At 37.4% G+C, this 16050-nt stretch overlaps 1 protein-coding gene across 1 annotated transcript in view; it reads left to right on the forward strand.

Moving 5' to 3' along the window:
* The first annotated feature begins 1318 nt into the window (after window positions 1-1318).
* The window catches only part of LOC146436526 (mucin-5AC-like), a 42392-nt gene continuing 27660 nt past the window's right edge, over window positions 1319-16050 (forward strand). The window contains exons 1-17 of the mRNA XM_085063804.1: window positions 1319-1456; window positions 3343-3414; window positions 4323-4382; window positions 5387-5651; window positions 6646-6760; window positions 7213-7303; window positions 7691-7803; window positions 8288-8504; window positions 8843-8968; window positions 9974-10091; window positions 10864-11002; window positions 12354-12464; window positions 12873-12942; window positions 13706-13843; window positions 13925-14089; window positions 14832-14926; window positions 15920-16046. Coding sequence (XP_084919930.1) covers window positions 1384-1456; window positions 3343-3414; window positions 4323-4382; window positions 5387-5651; window positions 6646-6760; window positions 7213-7303; window positions 7691-7803; window positions 8288-8504; window positions 8843-8968; window positions 9974-10091; window positions 10864-11002; window positions 12354-12464; window positions 12873-12942; window positions 13706-13843; window positions 13925-14089; window positions 14832-14926; window positions 15920-16046 — 2095 coding nt within the window. The 5' untranslated portion in view covers window positions 1319-1383. The remainder of the gene's footprint in view (window positions 1457-3342; window positions 3415-4322; window positions 4383-5386; window positions 5652-6645; window positions 6761-7212; window positions 7304-7690; window positions 7804-8287; window positions 8505-8842; window positions 8969-9973; window positions 10092-10863; window positions 11003-12353; window positions 12465-12872; window positions 12943-13705; window positions 13844-13924; window positions 14090-14831; window positions 14927-15919; window positions 16047-16050) is intronic.

Raw genomic sequence — 16050 nt, forward strand, 5'->3', positions numbered from 1 at the left:
GAAGGTGTCCCTGTACATGGCAGGGGGGTTGGAATTCAATGATCTTTAAGGTCCCTTCCAACACAAACCATTTTAGGATTCTATGCTTTCCTAATTATTTTTCGCAAAACATAATAGAAAATCATATTGGAGAGAATTTTAAATGGATGTTTAGTCTATTCCCTTGCCCCAGTGTACTAATAACAGCACTTAGACCATTCTCATGTAGGTGTTTTACTAACCTGCTCTTATAAACCACTAGTGATGGAAATTGGACAGTCTTCTTAGGCAACCTATATGAGTATTTCACTGTCCTTTCAATGTTCCTCTAATGTCTCTCTCTAATGTTTAAACTACATTTTGTTTTAAACATAGTTATGACTACAAAGAATATGGAGACAATCCCAGTAGCTTCTTCCTTGCAGGAACTGTTTGAACCCATATGGGATTATGGGATCTTCTCTCTTACTGAAAGACTGTGTTTACCCCAGGGTAAAACACTATAAAAGGTTAATTCCCCAAAGTAATATAGCTATAAATAATTATTTTACCACAGTCGCAAAGCATTGTTCCCTCTCTCATTGTTCCTAAGATAAGGAATATTCCAAAAAACATTCTTGCATATCAGTCTTTTAATGTCTCTAGGGTTAGAAATCACAAGGATTTTTTTTCTTAGATTACAGGTAGAATCCAGCTAATTTTAATGGTGAAATCATGTTTACTCAGAAGGGAAACTAGCAGTAAAATTGCCCACATGAGGAGTCCCTCAAGGAAAGGCCCATATTACTGACTCTCCAATACAGAAGGATTTTCATTATGTAAACCTGTGTTGTGCCTGGCCAGTGGGATAAACACTGACCTTAAATAGCCTTTCACTTCCCCATTTTCACAAGGTATCTACATAGGCAGGTACAAACTCATTTTAAAAATTTGTAGCAGGTGGAACTTCTTTGGGTTTTTTTTAAGAAGTTAATTACCCCCACTTGCCATAAGGAGGAAAATGTAAAAAAGAAAAAAAAAGTGAAGTAATTTACTCCAACTTTCTGCTTAAAAGTCACTCAGAAGTCCCTTAAATTGTATTTATCCCGCAATAAACAACAATTTGGGACAGCTAAGCCTAAGCAAAAATTCTTCTTGCTCACTTCTTGACATTTTGTCAAAAAGACTTGTAGAAAGAAGACTCCTCCTAGAGTGTAAATACCTGAGAAAAAGTCAGAGCATCCTCTGTTTACCTGTGCACCTGCAAAGGAAAACGAAAATGTCTGAAGCCCCACCTTTTAACAGGCTTGTGAAACAATCTGGGAACTGAGCCAAAATCTACTCTCTCACTATATAAGACTTGGGAGCAGACAGGTATTTCCTCAGAGGCAGGTTGTTCGGTAGTTTCTACCGGACTTCCAGAAGATGGGTAAAGGTGGTGGGACACAAATACCACTATGGATATCAATACTAACCCTTGTCTTCATACAGATCAAAGGTAGGAAGATTCACTTGCTTAGCATTTTTACTGTTTTAAAGAATTTATAACTTTCTTTGGAGTTTGAAACACTTTTTTTCTTGGCCTTGTGAAGTTAAACCTGTTACCATCGTGCAAGAATTTATTTTATGCTTAAAATGCTTTCTTTCCTAAGAAGAGGAAATTAACTCTTTTGAAACTCATCTTTTTTTTCTAAAGTGTAAATTTGGAACAGCTTCACTGCATTGAATGGAGCTCCCTCACAACTTATGTTTCTACAAAAATGCTTCAAGATTTGCATTTAGCTTTTAATATCATTTCAAGGTATAGCAATTCTCAATGAACAAACCAAATGGTGCAGAGGTACCTCTAGAAAGGAACAAGTCAGGGGAGGAGTATGTCTGCATACCTTATTAAAGATTCTGTTTATCAGCTGATAAAAAAGAGATGGGTTTTGCTTGAAAACCATCAGATGACAGATTTTAAAAATTAATTTACTCTTGCTTATGAGGTTGCATAAAAGCTTAGTACACAGAGTTGGTTTGTGATGGGCTGAAACAAATGTAACTGCTTTAAATATTCTGAGGGCACTTAACAGTCACAGATGGATGGAAATTTCTTAAAATTTTTTTTTCCACCTGATAATTTCCCTTACAGTTTAAGGTAACAACAGTGCTAGTTTTAAATGCATTTGGATTTCAAGTGCAGATCCTATTGTATGATGTCATATTTTTCCTACTCCTAGGTAATTCCATAGTAACTTATATTCTGAAGTGATAGTGTCAAAGGTGATAGTGCCCATCGTAGGACTAGCTGTAGCATTAGCACAACATGCAATGGAAGCAGGGATCTGCAATGCACATGGCATGAGATGGAGTGGAGCCACACAGTACCTGGAGAGAGATGCAAAAAGCTCTGTGAAGCTGGGCAGTGAAGGAGCCCAGAAGCACTGAATGGTTCCTGCTTTAAATGTGGACACATGTCCTCTAACCCCAGCTGCAGACCCCCAGGTCTTTCCCCAAGGGGGAACTTGCAGAGCTCCTTACAGCTCTGCTTTCAGCCTTAGCCCCTCTAGTGGTCCTACCCACAGAGTGCTCTCGTGGGGTGCAGCACGGGATGAACCTGCCCTTTCAGTTTTCTCTGGCCAGCATAGTCTTCACCTCAACCTGGCCTCTGATGAACTCTTACTAAACAGTGCATTGAAAGCCCCTCTGGCTCCTGCAGATAATGTATGTATTCCTATTCTGATGCTGTAGTGGAATGGAATGAATAATGGTTTCTTTGCTTTGGGGCAAAATCAACAGGCACAAATGTATTTATTGGAAAAGGCTATTTCCTTCTGTGTGGCGTAGTTTTTGCATTTATTTTCCTTCTGTGGCTTATTACAAAGAGTGCTTGAAACTATAAAACACTGAGTAACTTTGGCTTTGACAAAGATCAGTCCTCTAGCCCGAAAGTGAATTCTTCCTGTAAAAAATGGACCTATTTTAAAGCCATCTAGCTAGAACAAAAGATTTTACTGATGCTTAAAGCACAGAGTGATCATAAAACCTAATAAATTTAGGTCCTTTATCTGAAAAGCTTAAAAGGGAATCTAGCAGTAGACTGTGCCAGAATAAGGACTAGCTCAAATCACCATGGGCATGTTTTTGATGGCTTCCCTGCAGTAATTTATTACCCAAAAAATTAAAAGCAGAAAAGGATAAGGCTGAAGGAGTGGTGTTTAGCCATCACAGTTGTATGTAGCACAGGTCCTGATGCATTTCTGACCTTGTGTACATAAACATATCTTTGCTGGTTTTTTATATGCTGAGTGTTGAATGTTTAAACAGATATAATTGAAAAATTATGAGGGAACTCCAGAAAATTAGACATTCATGTTTTCTTTACTACTTTTCTTGATGCAGTTCAAGCCCAGGGTGGTGAACAACCACTGAAGTCAGAGTATGTTTCTCCATCTCTCCTGCAGCGACAAAAACGTAAGTATTTTTATGCTGATCCCTTTCTAAGGTTTTGCTCCAAATAAAGGTGATAAATAGTAAGATTACTAGAATATTCTTATTCCCGGCTGAAATATACCACACACATTAAAAGAGAAGCCCTCTGTACAATATATCCAATTCTCAGCCAGTCTCTGACTGCTCTAAGCTTGAGAACTTCCTCTGGCCCAGTGGATCTGCTCTGCTGATATGATACAATTATCTAATCTTTAACTTCACGAAAGGTACATAACTTATATCTAAAAGTGTGTTTTCAGAAGAGGTGTGTGTTTACATACATATCACCGAGGTACTTGGTAGTAGGTAATAAAAGACACATTTTTTTACACTGTGTCAAGATAACTGCATCACTCATGAGAAAATAAGAAAACTGTAACTACCTTAAACATTAGAATAATTAAGTACTACAAGATCATGCATGACACATAACTGTACAGAGCAAAATAAGGGTAGAAGGTTCCAAAGCTGACTGGTATATTAGGGATGACAGGCTGAAATAATTGATCTTAAGTCTGCCCTGCAAAATATGTGTCACAAATTATTTTAAAATAGCTTTTATAATCACTATTATGATACAGTGCTCTGAGGATCATATTACTGCTCTTGAGCTCAGAACATCAGGGCCAGCCTCAGATGGGAGTCTTGAACAAATAATGGAAGAAAGTATCACAGTCTTTACAATTTAGCTGTTAGTGAAATTTATAGAAAGTCAGAATACACAGCATTGTGCAAAAACCACCAATCAAACATTGTGAAAACTTACCCCTAGACTGTAAATAGTAGTGGGAAATATCAATCACTAAAAAACTAGGCAATCTCTATCCATGTTTTAGAACTTCCAAAAAGATTAAACCTGGCCATTTTTTCTCCTTTCTATTTTCTACCAGCTTTCAAATCCCAAGAAGTGACAATCATTCCACCTTTTCAAAACACACTGAAAGTAAAGGGTAAGTTAAGCAAATGTTATGGCTCAGATATCTGTGCTCTTGCTAATCACATAGAGCAGGGAGTGACTGAAAAAAATCAGTAAATTGTGTAAGATCCTTTAGAATCATAAAACAAAAAGTTAACAGAAAATAAGTTCATGAGGTAACATGGATATTCTAAATGCGAATCTAGTGTTTAGCCTCACTGTTCTATGATGCAGCTGTAACAAAAAATTTAAATGTATATATTTAAATGTATATACATTTATATATTAATATATTAAATGTATATACATACATGTTGTATGTGTCTTTCCTCAGTATTGTATATATTTCCAGTAAAGAGAGGAAAATACTAATGTGCTGAAAATTGTCGAGACACCTTATCTAGGGAATAGGGTACAATTCAAAGCAGGGTAGTGTAAATGTGGAAGAGATGTGAAATGGGACTGGGAAGATGATCAGGGAGATTGGAGAATATGCTTGTAAGGAAAGGAAGACTGCAAAGAAAGGAGAGATTTCTACAATGGGCAGGGGGAGGAACAGGGAGGTGGAACCCCTTCAAGGTGAAGTGTAATTTTGGCACAAGGATAACCAGACATACGTGGGTCAGGAATATGTTTCAGAAGATGTTGGCAAAAGTCTTCCAGCCATTCAGAGCTTTTGGGTATGAGTGGCCTTCCCTAGCAGAACCATCAGCTAGTTCTAAACTAGCTTTAAAATGGTTTTATGGTGAAACCTCATATACTTAGGAAAGGATTTATAGGATACAGAAGTCATCAGAGCGAGTGACACAGGAGGTCTCTTTTGCTCCTAGGCCCTATATCCCTAATACAAAACTGATGAAACACAAAAAGCAACTAAACTAAATAAATAATGATAAACAAATAGCTTGACAAGACAGACAACAGAAGATGGGCTTTTTGGACAAAGGCTAGTGAAAGAAGTGGGTGGGATAAAGCATCTAACTTGAGGGTATTACAAAAAATTACAGAAAATTCTTACTGCTTATTTTGAATCCTCAGCTGGCAATCCCTCTCACAATGGCCGTGTGTGCAGCACATGGGGTAACTTCCACTTCAAGACCTTTGATGGGGACATCTTTTACTTCCCTGGGGTCTGCAATTACATCTTTACATCCAACTGCAAGTCTCCCTATGAGGACTTCAACATCCAGATTAGGCGTGCAATGGTGCAAAATGCTACTGTGATCACTCACGTCATCATGAAGCTGGAAGGAGTAGTGATTGAACTGACCCAGAGTGGCTCTGTCCTGCTCGACAGCAAACTGTATGTTCCTACCTTGTTCCCAGTGGGCTCTTTAAACAAGCATCCCTTCCCCTCAGCTGATCTCACATTGCTCCCAATGGGGAGTGGGAGGGCCCAGGTCCTTCCTGAAGTTTTAACAAAAAAAAAAGGAGGGCTTGAGAGTGAGCTAAGTGCCACTTTGCAGATTATCCCTGTGTTTGTTTTGTTCAGATGAGCTATATCCAATATGCTGCCCCACTGCTACAATTGTGTGTGTGTGTATGCAATTAAGTCTATAAGCTCCATTCAGCCAAAGTGTTAGGTTTTTACATCCTTGAAGTTACTGCTTTCCATTATTTTTTACCAGAGCAGAATCCCTGAGAGGAATTTTTGACAGCTTTTTTCCTTGCACTGAAAAGTGTGTGGTAAAGCAGTGACTGCAGCTTGTACCTGAGTTAATTTTATCTGTTCTGGAAACTTGCTATCTATATAGCAGTTGTAGCACTGATTTTGGCATAGGGTGTGAAACCTGCCCAAAAGACCAGGTAAATATTTGGGCAGGTATCCCACAGAGAGTTGTCTGTTATGTACCGTGAGCTAGTTCTAAAGGTTATCTTGGGTACAGCTTCCTGAATGGCACTCATGTCACAGAAAGCCTCAAGTCTATCCCTTTATTATCAAATGCTTCAAGGAGTAAATAGCAATATCCTGAAGCATACTGCCTGCAAAACAGAGCCTCCCAGCACCTTTTTGAACAATACAACCAAAGATAAATTCTAACATTTTACCTAGAAAAACACCCAAAAAAAAGCCAAAGGGGACAACATGGAAAGCAAGGCGGATCCATTTGCACAATGAAAGGCAATTGCACAGGAAATGGGCAAAATGTTACAAACCTGTGTTGTCTATAGTTAGGTACTGCTCTAATTTCCTCACGGATACATGTCCAAAATTCTCAAAGAGAATGAGAAAGGATATCATTGTGGACAGTCAATGAATATTCTGTCCCTACCATATGCGACATATCTTTCCCCAGGGTCCAGATGCCCTACAGCCATATGGGAGTCTTGATAGAGAGAAGTAACAACTATTTGAAAGTTTCTGCCAAGTTGGGACTGACTTTCCTTTGGAATGGACATGATGCCCTCCTGGTAAGAAAACATCCAAAACACAGCAGAAAGTCTGTATTTTGAAAATAGTCTGTTTACCTTTGCAGTATTACTGCCAGGCAGACGTTAGTTACTTTTGGATTTGTGTCTATTTTTAGTGTATTATTTTGTCTTCCAGTCTGTTCCCAATTTTCCTTTTGTTCCCCACCAAGCTGACCTCAGAATCAATAAACCCCCAATTATAATGTTCCTACCTCACAGTGAGGTATTCTCAGATTCCAGACTTGGCAAAGCATTGATATTCACAACCCAGGGCTAGAATAAGAGCAAGCTTTTCTTGGTCATCACTGATCTTTCCTAGCTTGTTATCACACAATACCATCTGCACAGCAAACATATCTCAAATTTTGAGAATGCAAGCAGTACTGGTGTAGGCTGTGCTCCTAACCATCAAGACTGACATTTCTATGAACCTCCTTCCTCGTCTTTTTTAGGTGGAACTAGATAAGAAATATGCCAATCAAACTTGTGGGCTTTGTGGGGACTTCAATGGAATTCCAGTCAGCAATGAATTTATTTCAGGGAGTAAGTAATAAAGATTAAGTATTGGTGCTTGTTTTTCCTTTTTATAATATACTGTAACATAGGTTATGGGTCATATTAACTGCAAAACTAGGGATATTACTTCGTCTATTTCTGTGATGTCAGTTGTGCATATTCAGGGCTTTGAGATGTATTAGACTGCTTCAATCTCTGTTAAATAGTTTAAGACCAGCCACATAAAAATTTTTACTTGTTTTCAATAAGGAGGATCCAGTTCTTTATCCTCTGTTCATCATCTTTTACCTTTCATGTTATAGTGATATTATTTGGTAATCACTTTTCATGTCATATCAGGTAGCATTATGAAAGAAAATACCTCCATGCAAAATTCAATAAGCATCATTCTAATATTTGAACTGTTATTTACAGAGACAAAACTGACTCCCATACAGTTTGGTAATAGGCAGAAAATGGATGGACCCACAGAGCAATGTGATGATCCTATTCCTCCTACTTCTCTGATGAACTGCTCGACAGAATTTGTAAGAACCTCTCTCTCAAAATTTGTTTACTCAGTGTGAAATACATTCTGTCTTTGGAGAAAATTTTTTCAAAGGGAAAAAACTACAGCATGAATATGACTCAACTGTAGGTCTGGAAAGAAAAATATTCCAAATTTCATGTTTTATTCTTTGCTAAAGTGAATGCCAAAAATTTGCATTCCCTTCGACGAGAAAACTGCATGTTTTTCTGAAGGAGAAAATTACTAAGGATGTCTTAATAAAAAGAAATTGTGTAATGCTTGGGAAGTTACCTGAGGTGACAGTAACTAAGGACATGGAAGATACTAGAGTTAATCAAAGGAGTTCCATGTGTTTTTGCCCTATTGTTATATTTTCCCTTAATATCTGCTTATGGCTACTGTTGTATGGGTTTCTGGATCAGATGAATCTGTGATTTGTTCTGCTCCATGCCATCCATAATTAGTTTCACATTTTCTAAACACTTCTCTCTTTTCCTTCCTAGGGCTCTATCTGTGAGACAGTATTAACCAGCAAAGCATTTACAAGTTGTAATATGCTTGTGGATGTTCAGGACTACATTGAAACTTGCATACAAGACCTATGCCACTGTGACAGCTCTATGGCTGACTTCTGCATGTGCAACACCTTTGCTGAGTACTCCCGGCAGTGTGCTCATGCAGGCGGACAGCCCCTGAACTGGAGAACCTCAGAACTGTGCCGTAAGTATCCTGGGAATGGATTTTCACCTGTGCTTACTACCCACATCTTCAAAAATGTGAGGTTTTCTCCTGAAGAAGACAGTAATTTAAAAGTGCATGCACTTATCATGAAATCAGTCTTAACCTGATCATATGCAAGACTTTGGGAATATGGAAGCTTAGGGGATTTTGCCTTACAAAGGATTTTCAATATAAATCAGAAAATCTAAAATGTTTCAGCCTCCCCTTGGATCAGGATACCCTGTCATATCTTGACACAAATCAACCTAAATTGCAAATACTGTTTTCTCAACCCTTCAAGTGAAAAATCAGCTTTATAATACCCTTTCTACTTTTAGCCAAATCATGTCCGTTCAACATGCAATACCATGAGTGTGGCTCCCCCTGCTCCGACACGTGCAGCAACCCGGAACGATCTGTGCTTTGTGAAGATCACTGTACAGATGGCTGCGTCTGTCCTCCAGGCAAGCTTTTTTACTGCCCTTTTCTCATAGCCAAGCCCCCTAGAATACTTACCTGTACACAATTAACAACTTTCATACTCTGCATCATTCTCACCACATGTTATTATCATTGAAGTAATAACTACATTTCTCCTCTGGATGCACTATTTCTATTCAGGTTACTAGATATGTCCATTTAAACAACAAATGTACTTGAGATATATATACATGTATATAATTACTGAACTGAGAAGAAGATAATTGGCTCCTTACAACACAGTTTTCTGTTCTCAGCATTCAGATTCAGTTCACCAAAAGTATCAAGTGTATAACCAGATTTTGCATGCAATGATAACCCCTGCTGCTAGCAAAGCTGCATCTGGTTCCCCAAATGACCAACTCCTTCTTATCAAGTGTTGGGTGTCTAAACAACAAGGAGCTAAAAAAGCACTAGGCAGTGCATAAAATCTGGTGCTTCAGAGAATTACACACAAGGACTGAGTATCAGTACAAGATAAATGTGTTCTCTTTGTGCATAATTCTGGGTCTGAATTTTTGTTGCTGCTGTGAGTGACTGCGTATCATAGGAGCTTCACCCCTTGCAGTTGTTCTGCCCATCTCCTTGATGTCTCACAGAAGTCACCATCACTTGTTTGTGTAGTAACTTTGACTTCTCTAAGTCAATCCTCTGTCTCTGGGCTTAAAAATATTTACTGTACAGATATGTCCCTGGGCAGTCTTACAAATGGTTCATCTATTCCACCTCATTAACTAGCAGTTTTAATCCTAATTCCATTCTAATGAAGTCCATAACAGAAAGGTATTTTCCTAGAGGTCCCTTTTGATCATGCTAAGATTTTTAAATGGACTTAAAGGCAATATAGCCCTTAAATCCCTACATAGCTTGCATCCTATTATTTTGAAGTACTGAAGAAATGAGACACATTCTCAGGCATCTGCTAGATGTGTGTTCAAAGGCAGGTTCTGCAGTGCACAGAATCAGTAACAGACCTTTTCTTTTCCTAGGAATGGTATTTGATGATGTTAATGGTGCTGGCTGCATTCCACGTAGAGAATGCCACTGTACCTATGAAGGTGAAACTTACGCTCCTGGTGCATCCTTCTCATCTAAATGCAGATCATGGTAACGTACTTTCTCACATTTCTTTCTTTTTTTTTTTTTTTTGGTGCATTACCTGAATATTTTGAAAACAGGGAAAAATTACTAATTTCCCTCTAAAGAAGAAAAGGAACTACTTACCAATTGAAGTTCAATGATTACACTGTTCTAGAGGATACTTTCAGGTGTGTTTTCCCTTCACACTTGGAAGAAAAATTCGAGTTTGTAAATAGGTGCTTTGATTTCAAGACCTACCAATGAAAGAACATAATTGAAATCAAATACCAGAGGTCTTTATAAATGTGAATTAGCATTACAGCCTTTGCAGCACTACAGTGTAATGCTAAGACACTCATAAATACTAGGGAGGGCATGACATTTAGGGGCATGTTGCATTTCAGCAAAGGGGGAGATCACATTTGAGAGGCATGTTTGACAAATATGTAATAATTTTTTAATATTCCTATAATTAACTGCAGTATTACTACATAAGTGTATGCAAATGTACCTATTTATTTATTTATTTTCCAAGAAATACTAAACATATTTGATGTAGGTGACAGGTTCACCAGGATTGAATTCTGTCCAAAGACTGGAAGTGAACAGCAATATATGTAGAAAATTATCACTAATATAAATGTGCCTGCCCCATATCTGAGATTTCAAAGCAATACTGGTTTCTTTGGCAGTATGGTCAGTCTTTCAAGAGGAAAACAAGGGCATCATCTGCCCTTACTCTTTTTATTTCATTTACACTTGCATTACCCAATGTTACTGAATGCCTTCTTCATTTCAGTACCTGTGTTGGAGGTGAATGGTCTTGTGTCACTCAGTCATGCCCTGGGACTTGCAGTATTGAAGGAGGTTCCCACATTTCAACATTTGATGAGAAACACTATTCCTTCTTTGGAGACTGTAGTTATGTCCTAACCAAGGTAAAAATGAGTCACAATCCTTGCTAAAGAAAAGTGCTTTTATTATATGTAATATTGTTTGATGAAAACTACTGGTAATCACATCAGTTTTCTGACTCTGAGAGGGTGAAAATGGTTAGAGGGTTAACATCCCTAAATGGATTTCCGGTGCTTTTCTGTTAGGGTTATACTAAATAAAATTGTAGTCGTTTTGTGTTCTTTGGTCATTGTTTAAGAATGGTGCTGAGTTTTTTTGTTAGATTTAATAATCCTACATATATTCACTGTTTATTTTTACTGGATGACTAAGGCAAACTATTTTCATAAGGACTGCATATTAAATAAAATCTGTTATTGACAAGATCAGTCTGAATTGAAGAAAAGAATCATAAGTTACCAAGAAAAAGAAACATAAAATCTTAGAAATGCACTAGAATAATTTATAAATAGAATAGACTAAATCAATGAAACTTTTGGATAAGATTCACAAGCACTGCCTTGATTCACAATGGCAGCATAGGTCAGACTTTAATATTAAACTCTTCTTTTTGGCACCAACATGTAAAATTAGCTTCTCAGGGTCTCTGGAGGTAGAGGAAAAACCCTATATTTGTACACAAAAGATCAAAAAGCCCCCATATCTAATACTTAATTTTCAGATGGCTGCAATTCTTCATCTCAGCTGTCCTCAATTTAGTCTTCATTATGCCAAAAAAGTGATAAGACATGCTCAGAATCACAGCCTTCTCTGAGTCTTTCCCTGTTGTCTTTTGGCCATTAGGCACACTTTGAAGATGGCTCACAAAACACAGCCCTATGAAAATCAGAACCAAGTCACAACTTGAACTTTACCTATATGCAGTAACTTCCTGAATAATAATTTTAGCTTAATTTTCTCCTATGAGAGGATATTTAAATGCATATTTCCTACCTGCGAAAAGAATGTCCAAATCGCCAGGGTCTTTAATAATCTATTCAGTGCAGAAGACATTGGAAACAATTATTCCTCTCTCTGGTAATCTTCATAACTAGTGGGGCAAGAAAGGCACACTTCCTTCTCTAGCATATTAAACTAGCATTACCTAAACATTAGGAACTAGACTTACTAAAGCATGAGCAAGTTTTAATGTTCAGATTAATATGTCTAACTTGCCTCTGCATGCCAGAAGCAATGGATATTTTTCAGTGTGCAGACTGCATGCATGCCAGCTTACTTGGTGACTCTAGACATTTATGTTAAACCATAAGAAATGAAATAAACAACATTTTAAAAGACTAACTTTACTAAGAATTCCATTTTACTGTGAATTTTTGAGATGATGATATTTCAGTATAGCAAATCCTTTTAACCATAACTTTCACTTTCTTCAAGCTCTGTGACAGCAATGAATTCACAGTGTTGGGGGATATCCACAAGTGTGGCCTGAGTGACACTGAGACATGCCTCAAGGGGATAGCCATCAGCCTAAATGGAGGGCAAACGGTGAGCAGCAAATGGAGACACCCGACATTCTGTAGGAACGTTCTCAAAGATGAATAGAAAATGACACATAATAGTACAGACAAGAAAGCTGCACTGACATTTTTGGTTTATCTGATTTGAGCATTATTAAAACACAAGAATAAAGTAAGCACATTAGAAGACAAGATCTTAGTAGCTTTCTGTTATCTAAATAACTTTTAGCTTTTGCTTTCTTGGACAGTCAATAGACCATAGTAATAACAATTAAAGAAATAGTACAGGAATCAGAACACCATCAGAGTCTCCCCTTTATCTTGAACAGCATAAGATAAATTTTTTTTTCCACCTTTATCTTGAACAGTATTAGATAAGAAACATTTGGAAAGTATTTTACTTATCTGCTTGATAACTCCCTTTTCTTGTGGACAGAACATTGTGATCCAGCCTTCCGGTAGTGTATTTGTGAACATGATCTACACACAGCTGCCATTCTCAGCAGGTAAGTTCCTTTGGAAAAACTTCTATAATATTTCTCATTTTTACTTTAAGATGTTATTACATAAGTTAAACTAAAGTGAAATTCTACCTCTGGTTACACTGCAGCAAACCCAGAATACTGCAGTAGAGTACCATCTCCCATTTTTATGTAATAGGGTTTGCCTATTCAACACCAGTAATTTTAGCAAAACTATGGTTTAAAATTAGCAATGTCTAATTGGTTCAAGCAAATAGTGTTATTGCACACTTTCAGATCCAAACATTGCCATAAGAGAGGAAAGAAAAATTCTGACATGCAATTGCACTCTAATATCTCCAGTCATTTAGTTTCCTGTGCTCCCCCTCTCCTTTTTCTTGAAGCACATTCAACACTGAAGTTTCACACATGCCAGTTCTTCTCAAAGGTTACTGCACCTGAACACAAAGCAAACCATGAAAGGACAGAATAGGTCCAGGCTGAAGTCTTCAATGAAATAGTGCTATAGCATTTTCATCAAACAAAGGCAACCTTTTAAATAACAACAAAGGTGTGTGTTCTTCCTGTTTTAAAACACCTGGCAGAAATTGGAGGCTTTGTATACATTTGTTGTTTACGTTAGACTGTTTTGGTGTTGGATTTGAAATCCTATAAGGATCATTTCGCCCTCAGTGCTTCAGAAATTAGGAACATATCAAACACAGCTGTAGAATTCCCCTGTATAATGAACAATTATTTCAACTGCTCATCTCGTATGAAATTATAATATTTTTTCTTACATCCCTAGCAAATGTCACCATCTTCAGGCCTTCATCTTTCTTCATTGTTCTGCAAACAACTTTTGGCCTTCAGCTACAGGTTCAACTTGTGCCTTCAATGCAAGTTTTTATAGACTTAGATCCATCACATAAAGGGCAGACCTGTGGTAAGTGACCTTGTAACAACTGCTGTCACCAGTACCTGTCATCCTGGAGCAGACTTGCACAGACTATCTGCTTCCTTCCAGGTCTCTGTGGAAACTTCAATGACATACAGACAGATGATTTCAAAACCACCAGTGGTGTGATAGAGGGCACTTCAGCGGCCTTTGGCAATACTTGGAAAACTCGGGCTGATTGTCCTGATGCCAAAAATACCTTTGAGGACCCCTGTACTGTCAGCATACAAAATGGTAAGCTCAGCAACCTCTTCTATTCTCCTTTAAGATGCAAAGAAGGAATAAGCTGATCAACCACTAAGCATTTAGCCAAAACATCAGAACTATTTGCACACACACACAATTTTCCTCAGTTGACACTAGAAGTCTTTAATTAATAAATAATAACTTGCAAAATATTTTGGATCTTCAGATATATTCCTTTGCATCAAGAGAGCAAGTGGTTTTTGTTGACTTATTTAAAGGAAGCTGGGACCATACAGCATAATAGTGATGCATTTCCTAAAGGGAAGGATTGATTGTCATACAGGAAAAGGCTGTACATAGTCCCACTGAAGGTTGTGGCCCTTCTGCTGTTAAACTAGGAACCAGATTTGCAGTTCAGAAATTCAATGCATTCAAACTCCATTTCAGCCAACAGAATATATAATTTTTGAGTATTCACAAGCCACTCTTCTGTTTTCTGAGATGAACTAGCATATTTTTAATTTATAGTGTAAACCTTCTTTTTTAGAATTCAGCTAAGGATATCTTAGTTTATTCCATGACAATTAACATTAACTATAAATCATACAGTTTATGAAGAGTTCATATTTCTGTCTAGAGGAAGTGAAAGACTGTGTTTCAGCAAATGCAGAGCTTAATTATATTGTAAAGTTAAGCTTCACAACTTCCCTGCAGGAGGTATAGCTACATTGAGACAAAAGTTTTGAAAATGAACTGCAGTAGAAATCCTTACCATGTTTTCAATTCACAGACCAGTATGCTCAGCACTGGTGTGGACTGCTCTCTGATACCATGGGACCTTTTGCTGAATGTCACTCAACAGTGAATCCAGAAGTTTACCAGAAGGTATTTGGCTCTAACTCTATCCCATTTAAGAGAAAAAGACTCAGATTTCTGATATTAACACCTGAGAGAATAACTTGCCAATTGTGAAGAGATGTATTCATGATAGTTCTTTTCAAGCCAAGGGTTCATTCTTATCTACAGAAAATGAATTTTGCTCCTTTGCAAAACTATCTTTCTTTCCATTCCCAGGAAGATAAATTTAGAGGTGTATTCCTTCTGCACCTATTTTTAGATGCAAACTTAGAGATTAAGTTAGGCATTTGGATTCCCTGTCAAAGTACAAAAATGGTCCTTCCTGAGAGGTATAATGAAAGCTTTAGTCAGAATCTTAACCAGCACTTCAATTCCTCTAAACTGCCCTCAAAAGGGTTTTGCATATATGCAAGGACAAGGCAAGCAATGCTTGTAAAAAAACCAGCAAAAATTTAGGTAAGATGAGAATGAAAATGTTCCAGGAATTCAAGGTGATAAAGCTTAGTAAGAGTCCCTGAGTACTTTACAAAATATTCCTGTTACTGAAAATTTGTAAGATTATGTTCAATAAACGTCTTCTAGAATTACAATATTATAGTATCCCAGCCCAGCATAAAAATACATCAAATAACTTTTTGTTTTCTTTGTTCCTCTGCTGCAGAGAGCCCAGGCTCTTAAGCATAAGAACCAAAAGCTGGGTGGCATCAAATAACCTCCATTTATTCTAAATATATATGGTACAGTGGCAACAAACAGGAAATAGGTGGAAAACTACCAACACCTGAAATTTTTTTTTTAAAAGAAGAAAAAAAAAACCTTCAAAATAGTGAACATCTAATTACTCTTTTTTCACATAAATAATCTTTAAATAAAAGAACTTAATGAAAATCAGGCATATACTTGCTTATACATGTGGATTACACTTAATTTAACCTCTAATGAACATAACAATCTTAAAAACATGCAGAGTACCATGGCTTTGACATGACAATCTGATGATATGTCATCCTCTGTCCTCAGAACTGTATGTTTGACACGTGTAACTGTGAGAAAAGCGAGGAGTGCATGTGTGCTGCCCTTTCCAGCTATGTCAGAGCCTGTGCTGCTAAAGGAGTTTTCCTCACTGGATGGAGGAGCAAAGCCTGCAGTAA

The sequence above is a fragment of the Lichenostomus cassidix genome, chromosome 5 (genome assembly GCF_008360975.1).
Source record: "Lichenostomus cassidix isolate B80296 chromosome 5, HeHo_3.0, whole genome shotgun sequence".
Taxonomy (NCBI): Eukaryota; Metazoa; Chordata; class Aves; order Passeriformes; family Meliphagidae; genus Lichenostomus; species Lichenostomus cassidix.